Source organism: Bombus flavifrons, chromosome 7 (genome assembly GCF_040668555.2).
Source record: "Bombus flavifrons isolate JBK064 chromosome 7, iyBomFlav1_principal, whole genome shotgun sequence".
Taxonomy (NCBI): domain Eukaryota; kingdom Metazoa; phylum Arthropoda; class Insecta; order Hymenoptera; family Apidae; genus Bombus; species Bombus flavifrons.
Window position 1 is genome coordinate 13582564 of NC_138448.1, and position 14644 is coordinate 13597207.

General features: G+C 36.3%; 3 protein-coding genes across 3 annotated transcripts; 1 reads left to right on the plus strand and 2 right to left on the minus strand.

The window, feature by feature from the left end:
• Positions 1-35: 35 nt before the first annotated feature.
• Positions 36-6358, minus strand: LOC138181854 (chaoptin). The gene is made up of 6 exons (XM_069117174.1): positions 5773-6358; positions 4351-4964; positions 4062-4235; positions 3827-3945; positions 3592-3738; positions 36-3469 (listed from the first exon to the last, which is right to left on the minus strand). The coding sequence occupies exons 1-6, from the start codon at positions 5802-5804 to the stop codon at positions 353-355; spliced, it is 4203 nt and encodes a 1400-aa protein (XP_068973275.1). The 5' UTR covers positions 5805-6358; the 3' UTR covers positions 36-352.
• Positions 6359-7920: 1562 nt separating this feature from the next.
• On the plus strand, positions 7921-12394 carry Vps16A (vacuolar protein sorting 16). The gene is made up of 17 exons (XM_069117184.1): positions 7921-8257; positions 8365-8551; positions 8631-8759; positions 8867-9011; positions 9095-9222; positions 9301-9482; positions 9558-9930; positions 10054-10181; positions 10257-10401; positions 10474-10608; positions 10702-10863; positions 10955-11104; positions 11204-11451; positions 11535-11631; positions 11740-11843; positions 11914-12088; positions 12168-12394. Exons 1-16 carry the CDS (start codon positions 8202-8204, stop codon positions 12050-12052), a joined length of 2508 nt encoding a protein of 835 aa, XP_068973285.1. The 5' UTR covers positions 7921-8201; the 3' UTR covers positions 12053-12088; positions 12168-12394.
• Positions 12395-12477: 83 nt separating this feature from the next.
• Positions 12478-14374, minus strand: Ppcs (phosphopantothenoylcysteine synthetase). The gene is made up of 7 exons (XM_069117203.1): positions 14144-14374; positions 13773-13949; positions 13567-13697; positions 13384-13481; positions 13091-13305; positions 12826-13008; positions 12478-12743 (listed from the first exon to the last, which is right to left on the minus strand). Exons 2-7 carry the CDS (start codon positions 13899-13901, stop codon positions 12558-12560), a joined length of 942 nt encoding a protein of 313 aa, XP_068973304.1. The 5' UTR covers positions 13902-13949; positions 14144-14374; the 3' UTR covers positions 12478-12557.
• Between the last annotated feature and the right edge of the window lie 270 nt (positions 14375-14644).

The window sequence follows — 14644 nt, forward strand, 5'->3', positions numbered from 1 at the left end:
TATGTATGAAGCAGTAAATAGTGAAAAACAATGTATTAAAATATATAACTTGTATAATTCATATAAAATATATAAATTCGTTGCTAAAAGAAAGAGAGGGAGAGAGTATCAACGTAGGTATACGTTGATTTATATAATATATAAATTGTATGTAAGGTGGTGTTATGTATGAGGCTGCACACATGTACGGGGCGTATCTATACGTACATACACTTACTTGCGAGCGTGGGTTTATACGAGTTAAGTTAAATGAACATAAACACGACGACACGCTGTTGACAATGAGTGGAACATGAGCGAGTAAACTATGAGGTATACGTGTGTATGCAATGGAAAGATGTGGGTTATTTCGTTATCTGTCACACTTGGTATCAGTGGAGCAAGCAATGTAAACAGGTAAAGAGCCGTCGCAATATCCGTAATATTGTTGCGTTTGCAGTTGGGACTGTGATTGCGGTTGAGTTTGAGTAGGAGTTAAAAGGGTATGCATGAGATGCATCGGTGGTTGAACCAAAGGCATTATTTGGTGAGGTATAGTTGGAATGGAAGAAGCCATCGTGGTATTCCCACGATCTAACGTGGATTCGTTGTAAGAGCCGAGATAAAGTTCATGATTGATCTTGCCGGAGTAAGCGCTGGCAGGCCTGACCATCGAGGCGTCAGGAATACTGCTGGTCGCGGCCGCTACGGCTAAACGCGTTTGATCGATTCGGTCAGAAGACCACCTAAATCGGCACACACAGATCACGACTACGATCAGAGCTATGAACGCTACGACGCCACCAACGATACCAATAATAAGTGTATCGTCCGTACCGGTGGAAGAACCGGCTGACGAAGAAGTTGCGTGATCGCCATTGTAATGCTTATTTCGATCAGTGTTTTGAACCGGTGGTGCTACAGTCCAAATAATCTCAGGTTCCGAGAACGTCGATCTGACGGTAGGATTGGAATAGGAAGAGGAGGAGGAAGAGGAAAAAGAATCAGAGGAGGATGAAGAAGCGAGAACGTGGATGGTAGCGGTGGTATTGTTGATGAATTCATCGACAGAGGCGCCGGAGGTCAAGTCACAAGACAATCGATGTTCCGCGAGATTGATTAAGATCGATCCAGCTAAGTTGATCGGAGTGGAACAGAGAACGAGATTTGAAGGATCGTCATCGCCGATCGTTTTAAGCCATTTCCAGAGTTGTCTCGCGTCGCAATTGCAATCGATCGGATTATAGCGGAGTCCCTTGATCTTGACGGAACCGATTCGTTCATCAAGCGCCGAAAGGAATTGGCTGGATAGAGTGGTGAATTTGCTGCCGGAGATGTCCAATTCCAATTCGGTGGAGCGGGGTACCGGAAAGAAGAGAGCTGCCGGTATTGAGTCGACGGAAGTATTTTTCAGGCCGAATATCAGCTTGGGTCCTCGAACGCCGACTAACGAGCTAGATAGAATGCTTCTGAGCCTGACTCCTCGTAGGATCACCTCCTTAAGTCGAGGGTGCGAACGTATCGATAATTGTTCGTTGCTTACCGAGGAATCCTTGATCTCGATATCGAGCGTTTCCAAATTGTTCATTCGTTTGAGTACTCCCTGGACGTCGAAATAGCCCAACTTAGGGTAATCGTAGGCGGCCAGAGAGCGAAGCTTTCCGAGCGATTTAAAAGCGGTTCGCTCGATTCTCGTACAATTCGGCAGATTGATCATCGTCAGGAAACGCAAGCCGGTCAAGCCATCGAAATCGGTCTCGTTGATCGTTTTCACATGGTTGTCGGATATGTCCAATCTCCGGAGCGCAGGCAAGGCTTGGAATGCTTTGTTCAAACTAGATAAATCGGAGAATTTGTTCCCCGAGAGGTTTAACGTTTCGAGCATGGTAGCGCGTTCGAGAGTTGTTACCCGGAGGTCGGACAGCCCGTTCCTAGAAAGATCGAGCCGCTTAAGGAACGGCGTCTCGAGCCTGACCATCAGACGTTCGATCCCGGTATTCGCCAGGTTCAAGTATCGGAGAATCTTGGCCTCTCCCAATATTCCTTTGACGGCGTTCTCGCTCAACGGATTATCCGATAAATCGAGTTCCTTCACGTTGCTGGCGACCTCTTGACTAAACAGTTCAACCATTCTGTTTCGAGCTAGGTTTAACCTAAAAAGGAACCCAATTTGTCGCTGTAGCGATCTAATCGGGATCTCGGTTAGCCGATTCCCGGACAAATCGATACTTTCGACGGAACGGACTCTGCTTGGATCAAAGATTGTTTCCGGAAGAGAAGTTAAACGATTGTCCCGAAGATTCAAATGCTCCAAACGAAGAAGACCCTCCATCGTCCTCTCGCTTAACGTCTCGATATCGTTGCCCGAAAGATCGATTAGCTGCAACTGCGTAGAATTATGAAAAGCTAGTTCGTTGACGGACTCGATCCGATTCGCGGCAAGATTTAGCGACCGAAGACGAACAAGCTGAGAAAAGGCGAACTCGTCGACGGACTTCAACTCATTTCCCGACAAATTCAACCATTCGAGAAATTGCAGAGGTTTCAGGTAGTCCGTGGGAAAGTAGAGAAATCGATTATCTGAGAGACGAAGCTCTCGTAATCTTGGATGGATCGCGAAGGCGGTCGGTGATAATTGATCTATTTGATTCGAAGACAAATCGAGTCTCTCCAAGCCTGTTCCGGTGTCAAAGTGTTCTCCGGTAAACGAACTCAACCTGTTACCTCGTAAATTCAGTTCGTATAGATTGGTCAATCCCACGAAAGCCTCGTTCTCGATATGCTCGATGCGATTTTCAGACAAGTCGATCCTCGAAAGATTAACCAATCGGTTGAACGTACCTGACTCGATTCTTTCCAATCGATTGCCGGCGATCGATAGCCTCTCGAGTGATTCGAGGTTGCGAAACAGAACCGACGGCAGGATGCTTAGATCGGTACGCGAAACGTCGAGATCGAGCACGGAGAAGGGAAACACCGGAGGGAAACCACCGTAAAGCGGGTTTGAGCTCAGATTTAAATATCGAATTCTTTTCAAATGATCGAACGTTTCCGGAGAGATTCGCGTTAGCCGATTCCCCGATAAATTAAGAGAGATCAACCGTCTTAGGGGAAGCTCGCCGATCGAGGTCAGCCTATTGGAGGATACATCCAACTCGAGCAGCGTTTCTTCCAATCCAACGAACGTGTCGCGTGTGATCCTTGACAGCATATTGCCGGATAATTCAATACTGATCAACCTTTCAAAGTCCTGGAACAGACCAGCGGGTATCTCTCGAACCAAATTTCGAGTGAGCGCCAGTGTTACGAGATTCGAGGCTGTTGCTTGGATCAACTCGGTCGGCAGAGCGGCGACTCGATTGAATTCCATATGAAGATGAGCTAAAGATGGTAATCTAGTCAGAGCCAGGGCTGGTACTAGTAAGATGTTGTTGTCTTGCAACGAGAGCCATTTTAATTTGTTTAAACCATTGAACGATGATTCGTCAATCTGCAACAGATCCGATTTTATTTCAATTTAGATAAGAACGCGATCAACTTTTTCTCCCTTTCTACCTCAACACCTCGTCTCTTTCTGTCTCTTTCTCTTTCTTTTTTACTTTTGATACGTACCGTTCGTAATGCGTTCAGGCTTAAGTCGAGCCTAGTTAATTCGGACAACTTGGAAAACGTACCGAAATCTAGCCGACCGATGTTATTTCGGCTAAGATCCAATACTTGCAGCTCTCCCAAAGATGATAAATGTCGATGATCAATCTCCTAAAAATGAAAACCGTTCTCTTTCGTCGTTTCGCCTTCGAAAAAAAAAGAACAAAAAAAAAGCGTGATGCGGATCGTAGTTACTTACATCGATTAAATTGTTCGACATATTGAGAAATTTCAAGTCCGTTAAATGTCTCAGTGCATCGCTTGGAAATTCTCGCAGAAAATTTGTTGACAAATCCAACTGCAATAAATTGTAAGCCCCTAAAAACAGTCATGATTCTATAGTTTTATTCGTTCATTCGATCGTTCTCATGAATGAACTATGAACTTATAGTCCTTCATTAGAACAACGTGTAACGAAACAAATATCCAAGTACCTTTAAAAACATCGCTGTTAAAACGGTTAAGATCGTTGCGAGATAGGTTTAGTAAAAGTAATCGTTCGAGCCCTGACAATGCATCGTCTTCCATATGGGACAATTCGTTTTCACTGAGATCTAATCGCAATAGCGAGTCACCTAATATCGAGAAAGCGGCTCGTGGAAGGGATTCTGAAAAGAAAAACCAAAGAAAGAGGAATCATTGTCGTTATCGATATTATTCGTCGAATAAGCAAATAGACGAGTTACTCTACTTTCGTTCTTTTTCTCGTCCTTCTTTGCGTACCGATATTATTGTCAGATAGCGAAAGCACTCTGATCGATCCAAGTCCCTTCAAAGACATCGTCGGTACCGTTGTCAAATTGTTACCGTCCAAGTAAAGCTGTTCGAGGCTTTCGCATCCTTTGAAGATGCCTTCTTCTAAACTTCGAAGTCCGTTTCTGCTCAGATCGAGTAGTTTCAGTTGTTTCATACCGTGAAACTCATTGCTCGAGAATATCGGATTTAGGTTATCGCCTAATAGATTATCGGCAAGCTTTAGTTCCTCCAATCGAGTTTGTACACGGAGCAAGCGATCCATCAATCTGTGAATCGAATTGCCCGACAGATCTAATTTTTTCAGATTCAAGTCAGAATTGAGCAAGTCCTCCGGTAGAGCGTTGTATCCGCTATTTCTCTGACTAATGGAAACAATCGGTTCTCCTTTTAGACTATCCATCGTGTTTCGCGTAAACACCACTCGATCGCAGTTCATCTCGATCGACCGACTGTATTCCGTCGAGATGGTACATTTGCATGGGACGTGTAATTCCCGTTTTAACTCCACGCACGGTATCCATTCTGCTTCTCTAGTCGGAACAACGTTCCAAAGTGAACAAATAAGTATCGGTAAATACCACCTAAAAACGATCGGTCATATTATTTACTTAATCTCATTCTTGTCTTTCTATTCTGTTAGCATTCCTAGTTTCTTTAATTCACTGATAGGAAAAAAGAAGAAGAAAAACGAATGTAGCGAAATACGAGGACGGGGGAGAGAGAATGTAAAAGACGAGACGGTAGCAGAGGCAACAACAGCTTCGCTCGAACGCGGTATGCCTATGTATAACGGTGATTTTATTCTCCGCTCTCGGCCAAACTCGAATTGTTCATTCACATTGCTACTTTGCTAGAACTACGTAAAGTTCGATATGAAACTCGCATGAAAAAGTATGAAAACCAATCTCCACTTTCATATATTTCATCTTCGATTTGGGTTCGGCTTCGGTTTCGAATTCGGATTCGGATCAACAAAATAGCAACACGCGTAGTATGAATCAAAGTTACCACGTCGACCGCATCGCGCGCGATTACGCGCAGAGAAGAACAGGTTTAAAGATGAAACGAATGGAGAAGGCGCGCGCGACCTCGAAGGAATTTTATGCGTCAGATTCTCTGTTGTAACTATGTGATCCGACTAGATTGGTACGCGACATAGTTCTTTGTGCTGACTAAATTAATATGTTCGTTTCCACTTGAAAAACCATTTGATTTTCTTTCTCGAATACATCATTTTCCGTATCGTGAGACAATATACACCGCTCTACCGATCTCGTCTCTGTAAATTTATCGCAAATCTTTAATATATCGGTTAACGTATCGCGGTAAAATGATAAAATCGTTGAAAAGAGAATAGCGCGTGGAAAAGTGAAAAAGGCAACAACTTACGTTCTTCTCATATTCGCTGTTTCACACCGCATCTACTGTAGCTTATTCCAATGGGACATCACCAGTCGATCAAACTGAATGTCGATCGGTGTAATCGAAACACTCGATCGAACCACTAACAATCTCGCTTCATCGCTTAACCATTTAACCACGGCCGCCTAATTGGCCGGGTTTCTTCTAGACACTTTCAACTCAGTTTGTTAAGTTAACTCTTGTTTGTTTGTCCGAAACACAAGAATCCTTCGTCTGTTCTGGCAACAAGTTTCTCGTGATTCGAGCTTTCTCGATCGGACGATCCGATCCGATGTGATCCGATCTGACCCGACTCGACTTGTCTTGACTTTACTTGCCTCGAATTTTCTTGGTCCTAATGAAGAGGCGAATAAAAGAAGCGGTAGGTTCGACCGCTTCGAACTCTGATTTGAAAACCGAACTTTCAAAAGAAATTATCAGAAGACTAGAATTGTACGGCACGTTAACTGTAATGATGAAAAATTGCGATCGAGGCAAAAGAAGAAGGGGAAGACGGGAGAGTAACACGCGCCTTCTGCTGTCCTTCTCGACGATAAATTCGCAGACAGGAACGTAACGGGGTTACCTACGCTCGAGATACCAGCTCAACGTACGACGCGACCGATTCTCCCAGGTAGGGGAAACGGTAAAGAGTCGAATGAACGGTATACGGCATACGATACACGCCTCTGTACATAAATGTATATATATACATATGCAGCATGGACAGTTTGGGAAAAGAACATGAGATGTAATCGAATGGATATAGGAATGTTTTATCGGACAACCTTTCACTGCCACTACATTCGTTCGGTATTTCCGATTTTGCCACCTAAATTGTTTCGATACATTAGTACTTACATGCTTTCCTCTACCTCATTTTCTTTTTTCAGTATAGCACTTACATGCCTTTCATTATTTCATTTTCTTTTTTTTAACCCAACAATTAGTACAGTTTACTGTGTTATTATCTCCACCATTATTGACCCTTATCACTGCTCTTCGAATAACTTTGATTCTATTTTCCCAAATAACCGCTGGATCTATGTATTTCTGTTGCCAAAAATAATAATTATTTCTAAAATTTGTATGAAAAATTCATTGATAAAAAGATGATGTCATTTAGATGAGAAACGATGATCACTAGGTCTTCAAGAAATTTTTCGAAAAATTTAATAATTCGGAAATATTCATATTACAAGCAATTAACATTTTTTTCGTTACCAATAATCATGATCGATGACAGAATTTTGTTTCGTTACCGATATCCATAATTAATGAGAGAATTTTTTCGGTTACTTTCGACTGTCGTCCATGTTTATCGACATTATCGATAATCAGTTCCTAGAGAGAAGAATAACTTTATACTTATAAGAAATAACTTTTAATTAGTAAGAAATAGCTTTCTTAATAATAAAAATAAGGTTAATATCTTAGTGTCAAACCATTCCTTAATTAGTTCCCTGAACATAACAATTACAGGCATTTTGAAGGAAAATGACATAGGAAAAAGTATACAAAACGATGGTCTTGAAAAAAGTGTTCCGCATTTAGATCCCTTCTTTTTTATTACAAGTTCAGACCACTTAACACAGAAAAAATATTAAAATAAAATAAACATATCTATATAAGGTGTATGTGACAATATAGTTTTTCCTATATATGTGTATCTCTTACGCATCGCGCACCACTTTACGTGAATCTACGTTCAATCTAGTTTATTAAAAACTTATAATTACGTTAGTTACAGTTGATTTTATCTAAATATTTCTTTTAATTATTATGCTATAAAAAATATTTTGTACGCAATATGAAAATAGCTAACATGGTATAAATAATATTTTTGACTTAATTATCTTTTTCGTAATTTTTTCTTTTATAGATATTATACATATTTTCACTTGTACATATTATAGTTATCATATAAAGTTGTGAAATTTAATAATATGTACATAAAAATGAAAACTATAAGCACCTCTTATTGCATCTAATACAAGGCACCTTCATTATAAATTTTTCTCGAAATCACAATCGTGATCGTATACCTAAGCGCTTTTGTTTACTCTCTACTTAACTCTTTTTTCAAATGTGTGGCAGCCTAGTGATAGCTTCTGTTGTTCATCACGGAACAGCGCATTAGTCGCCAGACGCACATGTGCGTTAGGAATTTTGTGTTAGCGCCATGCGGCTAATAAGAGAACTAATATACATCAAAATGATGACATATCCCACAACTTCCACCAAAAATTGAACGAGTGTTATTGTCAGACCTGTGTATTATTGATATTATGTATATGACCGTGGACGCGGCTATAATTTTACGTATTTGTTTTTACGTTATTCTTTACTATTAGGAAAAAATCCATGAATTAAAGCATTTGATTAGAATAAGGATTGAGTTTTGGTCGTTTATAAAAATGTTAGCAATGTTAACCGCCGATTGGTTTCCTTTGGGTCGAGACATCTATTTTAGGTAATATAACAGTATAAGATTATGGTATCGAAATGGTACTGTGTAAACAAGAAACAGAGGAAGGAAAAAAACAACTCCATTATTCACGAAAAATATTTATTTTTTAGAAAATTTGAATTGTATCCGTTATCTTTCCAAGACGAAGTATCAAGTAATAATGTGTTAGTGGCAGCTCCTTATGGAGGTTCCATCGCAGTCACCAGAAATTCTAAGAAATTGGTGAAAGTTCAAGGAGCGAATAAGCCTACGATATATTTATACACATCTTCTGGAAAACTAACAGCCAAGTTGCAAGTAAAAGTTTCAAAAGCTATTTTCTATTTTAAATTTATCTTTTTTACTATATAATGATTATGATTGTCATTTCTTTTAGTGGAGTGGTGGGCAACTAATTCTTTTGGGCTGGTCTCAACAAGAAGAATTACTATGTGTAGAAGACGATGGCATGGTTCATATATATGATATGTTTGGTACATATCAACATGCTTTTAGTATGGGAAATGTATGATATTTATACCTAGATTTATACTTATAATTTGTAGCTAATTAAAATATGTGGAGATTATTTCTCTAAAATATTCTAATTGTGTTGATATTTTTCTGTGCCAGGAAGTAAAAGATACTAAGGTTGTAGAAGCAAAATTTTTTGTCAGTTACAGTGGAACTGGTATTGCAGTTCTGACATCTACTAATCGTATATTTCTAGTGAATAATATAGTTGAACCAAAAGTTAGGCAAATATCTGAAATTCCTAGTAAGTAGATAAAATATATTTTCTTACACTACTGATTAATCCAATAAACTGGTCTGTAATATTAATGTTTTTTTACCCTTCAGGATATGGTGGGCAAATTGAATGCTGGTGTTTAGTTCATTGCGATAGAGAAACACGTGTGATATTATCGAACAGAGATGGGATATTTGTGATACATCAGTCTCATCAAACTGCAACTCATATACCATTTGTATAATATAAAAACTTTGAATGTTGAGAGACAAAGAGAAACGCGTTTTTAATGTTTCAAACAATTTTATATTTTTAGGACAACCTTTTTACCAGACACAATAAAGTGTTCACTATAGTCGCCATGGCAGTGTCTGGAAACAATCGTCATATCGCTCTTTATACAGATACTGGGCATTTGTACATGGGTACTATAGATTTCAATGAAAAATATTGTGAACATTATACAAATATGAAAGAGCCTTTAGAAAACATAGCATGGTTAATATGTTTACATTATTTTTTATATAATATCATGATAAAACGACTCAATGATATTTATGCAAGAATTTATAGGTGTGGAACAGAAGCTGTAATATGTAGTTGGAATAGTACTGTAATGGTAATTGGACGAACAGCCGAAACCATAATATACACGTACGATGGACCGGTACATCTTATTACAGAGATTGATGGTGTACGTGTATTATCTGGTTCTTCTCATGAAATGATACAAAAAGTACCGAATGTCGTTCAAAAAATATTTCGAATTAATTCAACCGATCCTGCGTCTTATTTATTGGAAGCTTCTAAACAGTTTCAAAAAAGGAGTCACAAAGCTGATAGTTACATGGATTTAGTCAAAGATAAATTAGATGCTGCAATAAGAGCTTGCATCGATGGAGCTGGCCATGAATTTGATTTTGAAACACAAAAGCTTTTAATGAGGGTAAAATCTTTAACTGTTATTTGTTATTGTTCTTCTTCTTGTTCTCCTTCTTTCTATTCTTACTTTTACAATATAAATATGTACATATTTATGAATGTATATTCCTTGTATCAATACCTCTAGGCTGCTAAATTTGGGAAAGGATTTAGTAAAACAATTAATCCTGAGTATTACGTCAACATGTGTCGAACTTTAAGAGTTTTAAATGCAGTAAGGCACCCTGCAATTGGAATTCCACTAACATATACACAGTATCCTTTCATTTAATATCTTTCTTTTAATTTTATCGCCTTCAATGATGTAATACAATGCCTTAATGATGACAGATTCACTATTCTCACGAGTCAAGTGTTATTAGATAGACTCGTTGCAAGAAGACATTACTATCTAAGTATACAAATTGCACGGCATCTTCAGTTACCAGAGATCGATGGAGAAAGTCGAATATTAGCTCATTGGGCTTGCTATAAAGTAACATTTGCTGTTTAGTTTCACTTGCTCGATCGTCTACGATATCTATACGAATAAATTTTCTTGTAATAGGTAAAACAAACGCAATTAGATAAGGAACAAATAGCAGAAGAAATAGCTGATAAATTAGGCTACGCGCCTGGTGTTTCTTATAGCGAAATTGCAAGAAGAGCAGCCGACTGCGGTCGAAAACAACTAGCAATTAAAGTAGATCGTTATTATCAAACAACTAATTGTTAAACAGTTCTTTGTTTCGTCTAATATATTATCATATGTTACACGCTTATATATTGTTTCTAGCTGATTGATTACGAACCACGTGCACATCAACAAGTGCCACTTTTATTAACGCTTGGTGAAGAAAGAGCCGCTTTACGTAAAGCCGTTGAAAGTGGAAATACCGATTTGGTTTATACCGTAATACTTCATCTCAGGGAGAACATGCCACTCGGTGATTTTCAGGTAACATTTTATTATCAATCGATCCAATAGAGATAGAAATTCGATTCTTAATATATTTCTCATTAATATATATTGGGCTCATTCCCTACAGATGTCCATAATGCACTGTCCTTTAGCTATGGCTTTATACATCAAATACTGTCAAAATCATAATCGAGAAACACTTCGCGATATTTATAATCAATATGATGATTTTCATTCTCAAGCGATATGGTTCATTACCGAGAGTTATCAGCGAAAGGTTTACAAAAATCAATATAATTATAATATTATATACTCGATCGTCTAGAAGCATCCACATATTTCATTACTTCACATCAGAATTTATGATACATTTTAGAATACGATGTCAAGAGAAGCATTATTACAATCTGCACAGGAGAATTTCAAGTTAGCTCGTAACGATACTAATGCAGCTTTGACAGAAGAACAAATAAAATTATTGCGCTATCAAAGGTCTATGGAAGATGTATTAAAGAAACCGATTGTAGGAAAACCACTTCAGGATACTGTAAAAGTATTACTATTGCGCAATGAATACAAATTAGCTGATAAATTAAGATCAGAGTATAAAATATCGGATCGAAGGTACAGTCTATATTTTTTAAAGATATTTTCTTTTATATTACTATCGATGTATGAAGAGTAAAAAATTTCTTTATCTTCTTTAGATATTGGTGGTTACGAATACAATGTTTGGCCGAGCAGGGAGTATGGAACGAATTGGAAAAATTCTCCAAAAGTAAAAAATCCCCTATTGGTTATGAGGTAACCAATATCTCAAAGTATTAAATAGAATTTATTTATTCATATCGATATACAATTTTTATTTAAAAATACTTTGTTACTAAATATATATTTTCCGACTTGTTCCAGCCTTTTATAGACCAATGTTTAAAATATAATGAAGAAAGGGAAGCAAAAAAATATTTACCTAAAGTAAGGGACGAATTAAAAGTAAAATACTTGGTTAAATTAAAGTAGGTAAACTCACGTAAATTATTTATTTCACGATCTCTAACAATATAATGAAATAATATATTCTTATAGAATGATGAACGAGGCCGTTCAAACGGCGATAGAACAAAAAGATGTTAATGCGTTAACTTACTTACTAGGTCAGTGTGAAACTACAGATAGGCAATTAATTGATAAAATTAATATGTATATAACAAGTCTTAAAAATTGATATCCTATTACATTTAATTTAGTCCTGAATCGTACAGTAAGTACTGTTACCTATATTCTATAAAAAAGTAACTATCCAAATAGATTTACGTCAATCCATAAATGTATGGTTTTAGACGATTCGAAATTAAGCCCCCTGTAGAACATGTTGTAACGATAGTCATTTGAAATTGTTTTCGTTCACATTAGTGATTCACGCTGAACGAATACATATGTACATTGTTTAGCCACAAAAAATTAAATAACTATGTGTATGGATGAGTGCATGCATCACGTAAGACTATATTTATTTTAACATGTAAATAATATTATACAAAAAATAAAAGTTAATACTTTTTATTCATCTTTTAAAATTTCACTAAAATAACAACACTTATCAGTTGAATAATGAACTGTTAATCATTAGTTATCAATAATAAAAGAAAATAGAATTGAGTAATATTTATTCAATATTGTTTACATTAAAATGCGTTTTATTAATTGAATATACATAGACAAGATATATATTAATTACATTGTTTGGTAGATTGTATAAAAGTTCTGTGTTTATCAATGAGAATACTGACAATCGATTGTTCGATTTCTTCACCTTTATTTAATTGCTCGTTAGTAAGAGAAATAACATCATTATTCTCTTGACTGACAATCGTAACTTCTTGTTTTCGAGTATGCAACATGTTCCCTATAACTAACTAGAAAAAAAATTGCAATATGTGCAAAAAAATAAATTTATTCACTTTTTACTATACTACTTATTTCACTGTTATTACTCACGTTGTGTTTGTACTTATTTAGTGCATTTCTTGCTTTTGAAATTAGAAGACTTTCATCAGTTTCTAATTTAAAAGATACTACAAAAGCCTCTGGAACCCACAAACTTACGAGAGGAGCTAATATTTTTGGCACTAACTGTAGAGATATTGTTGGCGGTCCACTAGAAGAAATTTTGTGAAAGGACTGGAAATTTAAAAATCATTCATATGCATGTGTATGCGTGCATGAGTATAGAAAATTAATAGAAAATTTTAAACTTGTGTACCAATTCATTGGATGGGATATAGAAATCTGAAACTGCAGCTGCAAGATACAAAATTGCTTTATTTTTAAGACAAGCTAATGCTTGACAGGCAGATCGAAGAAGCCAAAGATATTCAGAAAGCGTAGTGAAAGTGAGTTGCAATAATTTATCTTGATTCAAAGTTTCTTTATATTTGTGTAATACTTTTATCACGTTTTCTCTATATTGTGATAAGACTGAAAACAACCATATTATGAGCATTTATATGCATTGTTATACAATTTTTTTTGACAATCTACAAGAAATATATATACCTGTGATCGTGCTTTCCCCACTTTGTTCATTGATCTCCAACATATCCAAAAATTTCTGACCCTTAAAATGTCTTGAAAAGGGTTCCAGAGAATTAACCCTGCAAATAGGTAAATTACATATAAATAAGTAATAAAGTATATAAGTGTATAATATGTTTTTAAGTATGTATTGGTATAAAATACCTATGTATAAAAATTACAGCATATCCACTTTCTAGGAAATATTCCGTAGATGCAGACCCTCTTGTCCCTGCACTAAAATTGTCAACAAATCTTACCGTATTGTGTTCTAAAGGTATTGTTGTACCCCCGCTCTATAAAATTGATGCGTACTAATTTCAAATAACAATATCTATACAATATATAATGGTAGAAAAGCAAACACTCACTGTTACTAACACGACTTTATTATTTCTCTTCAATTGTCGTTCTACAAATGCTTTCATTAATATTTCATTCTGATTAAAGTCTTGAGGTGGTGGGTGTTTAGCATAAAAATCCTCCCAAGTTGTATCCATATTTTTATGTATAAACTTTTTACACAACTGTTAAATATTTTCTATTATCTAAATCAAATGAATAAATTTTAAACTATATCTTTAAAAAATTTTTAAATTTACACACTGAATTGCATATATAAATCATAAAATAAATGATAAATGTACAATATGTTAATAAAAGAAATATTTATTATTATTGGAAACAATTATATTTTAATTAAGTATTATAGAATGCATTTATAAAACGTATTAAGCCTTACCTATACTAATCGGTACAAGCGTATCACGTTCTTCTTAGAACATAAGTAGTATTATGTGGAAACATTTTTTGCGCGCTCTTAAATAAGCCATGTCATTCTCACGTGAAACACATGTATTTGCAAATACAAATTTATTTCAGATACGAGAAATTTGTTCCCCAAGTTCGGAATCTTTGCAGCATAAATAATACTTTATGTGTATATATATATACATATACATGTGTGTGTGTGTGTGTGCGTGTGCGTGCGTACATATACACATATATACGAATTCAAGGAATATAAAAATTCAAGCGGTTCGACGAATTTAGTTATTATTATTAAGGAAGAAAAAAATTATAGCTAGCTCGGTATCGACGTAGCGCTCTCTTGCGATACGTTCAGTAATTTAAAACAAACATGTATATAATCGATAAAAATGTTCTGTTACGTTATCACAAGATATTTCAAACACATCTATCATGACTATTCGCATGGCTGTACTATTCCTAACCATTAAGT

Bases quoted from the DNA above. Each gene is read 5' to 3' on its own strand.
- LOC138181854 (XM_069117174.1), bottom strand. From the start codon at position 5,804: ATGCGGTGTGAAACAGCGAATATGAGAAGAAC. The intron at 4,965-5,772 runs GTAAGTTGTTGC...GATCGTTTTTAG, and splicing joins ACAGCGAATATGAGAAGAAC to GTGGTATTTACCGATACTTA. The intron at 3,739-3,826 runs GTAAGTAACTAC...TTTCATTTTTAG, and splicing joins TGTCGAACAATTTAATCGAT to GAGATTGATCATCGACATTT.
- Vps16A (XM_069117184.1), top strand. From the start codon at position 8,202: ATGTTAGCAATGTTAACCGCCGATTGGTTTCCTTTGGGTCGAGACATC. The intron at 10,402-10,473 runs GTAACATTTGCT...TTCTTGTAATAG, and splicing joins CTCATTGGGCTTGCTATAAA to GTAAAACAAACGCAATTAGA. The intron at 11,452-11,534 runs GTACAGTCTATA...TATCTTCTTTAG, and splicing joins TATAAAATATCGGATCGAAG to ATATTGGTGGTTACGAATAC.
- Ppcs (XM_069117203.1), bottom strand. From the start codon at position 13,901: ATGGATACAACTTGGGAGGATTTTTATGCTAAACACCCACCACCTCAA. The intron at 13,306-13,383 runs GTATATATATTT...GGTTGTTTTCAG, and splicing joins TGGGGAAAGCACGATCACAG to TCTTATCACAATATAGAGAA. The intron at 12,744-12,825 runs GTGAGTAATAAC...TTTTTTTTCTAG, and splicing joins TAAATAAGTACAAACACAAC to TTAGTTATAGGGAACATGTT.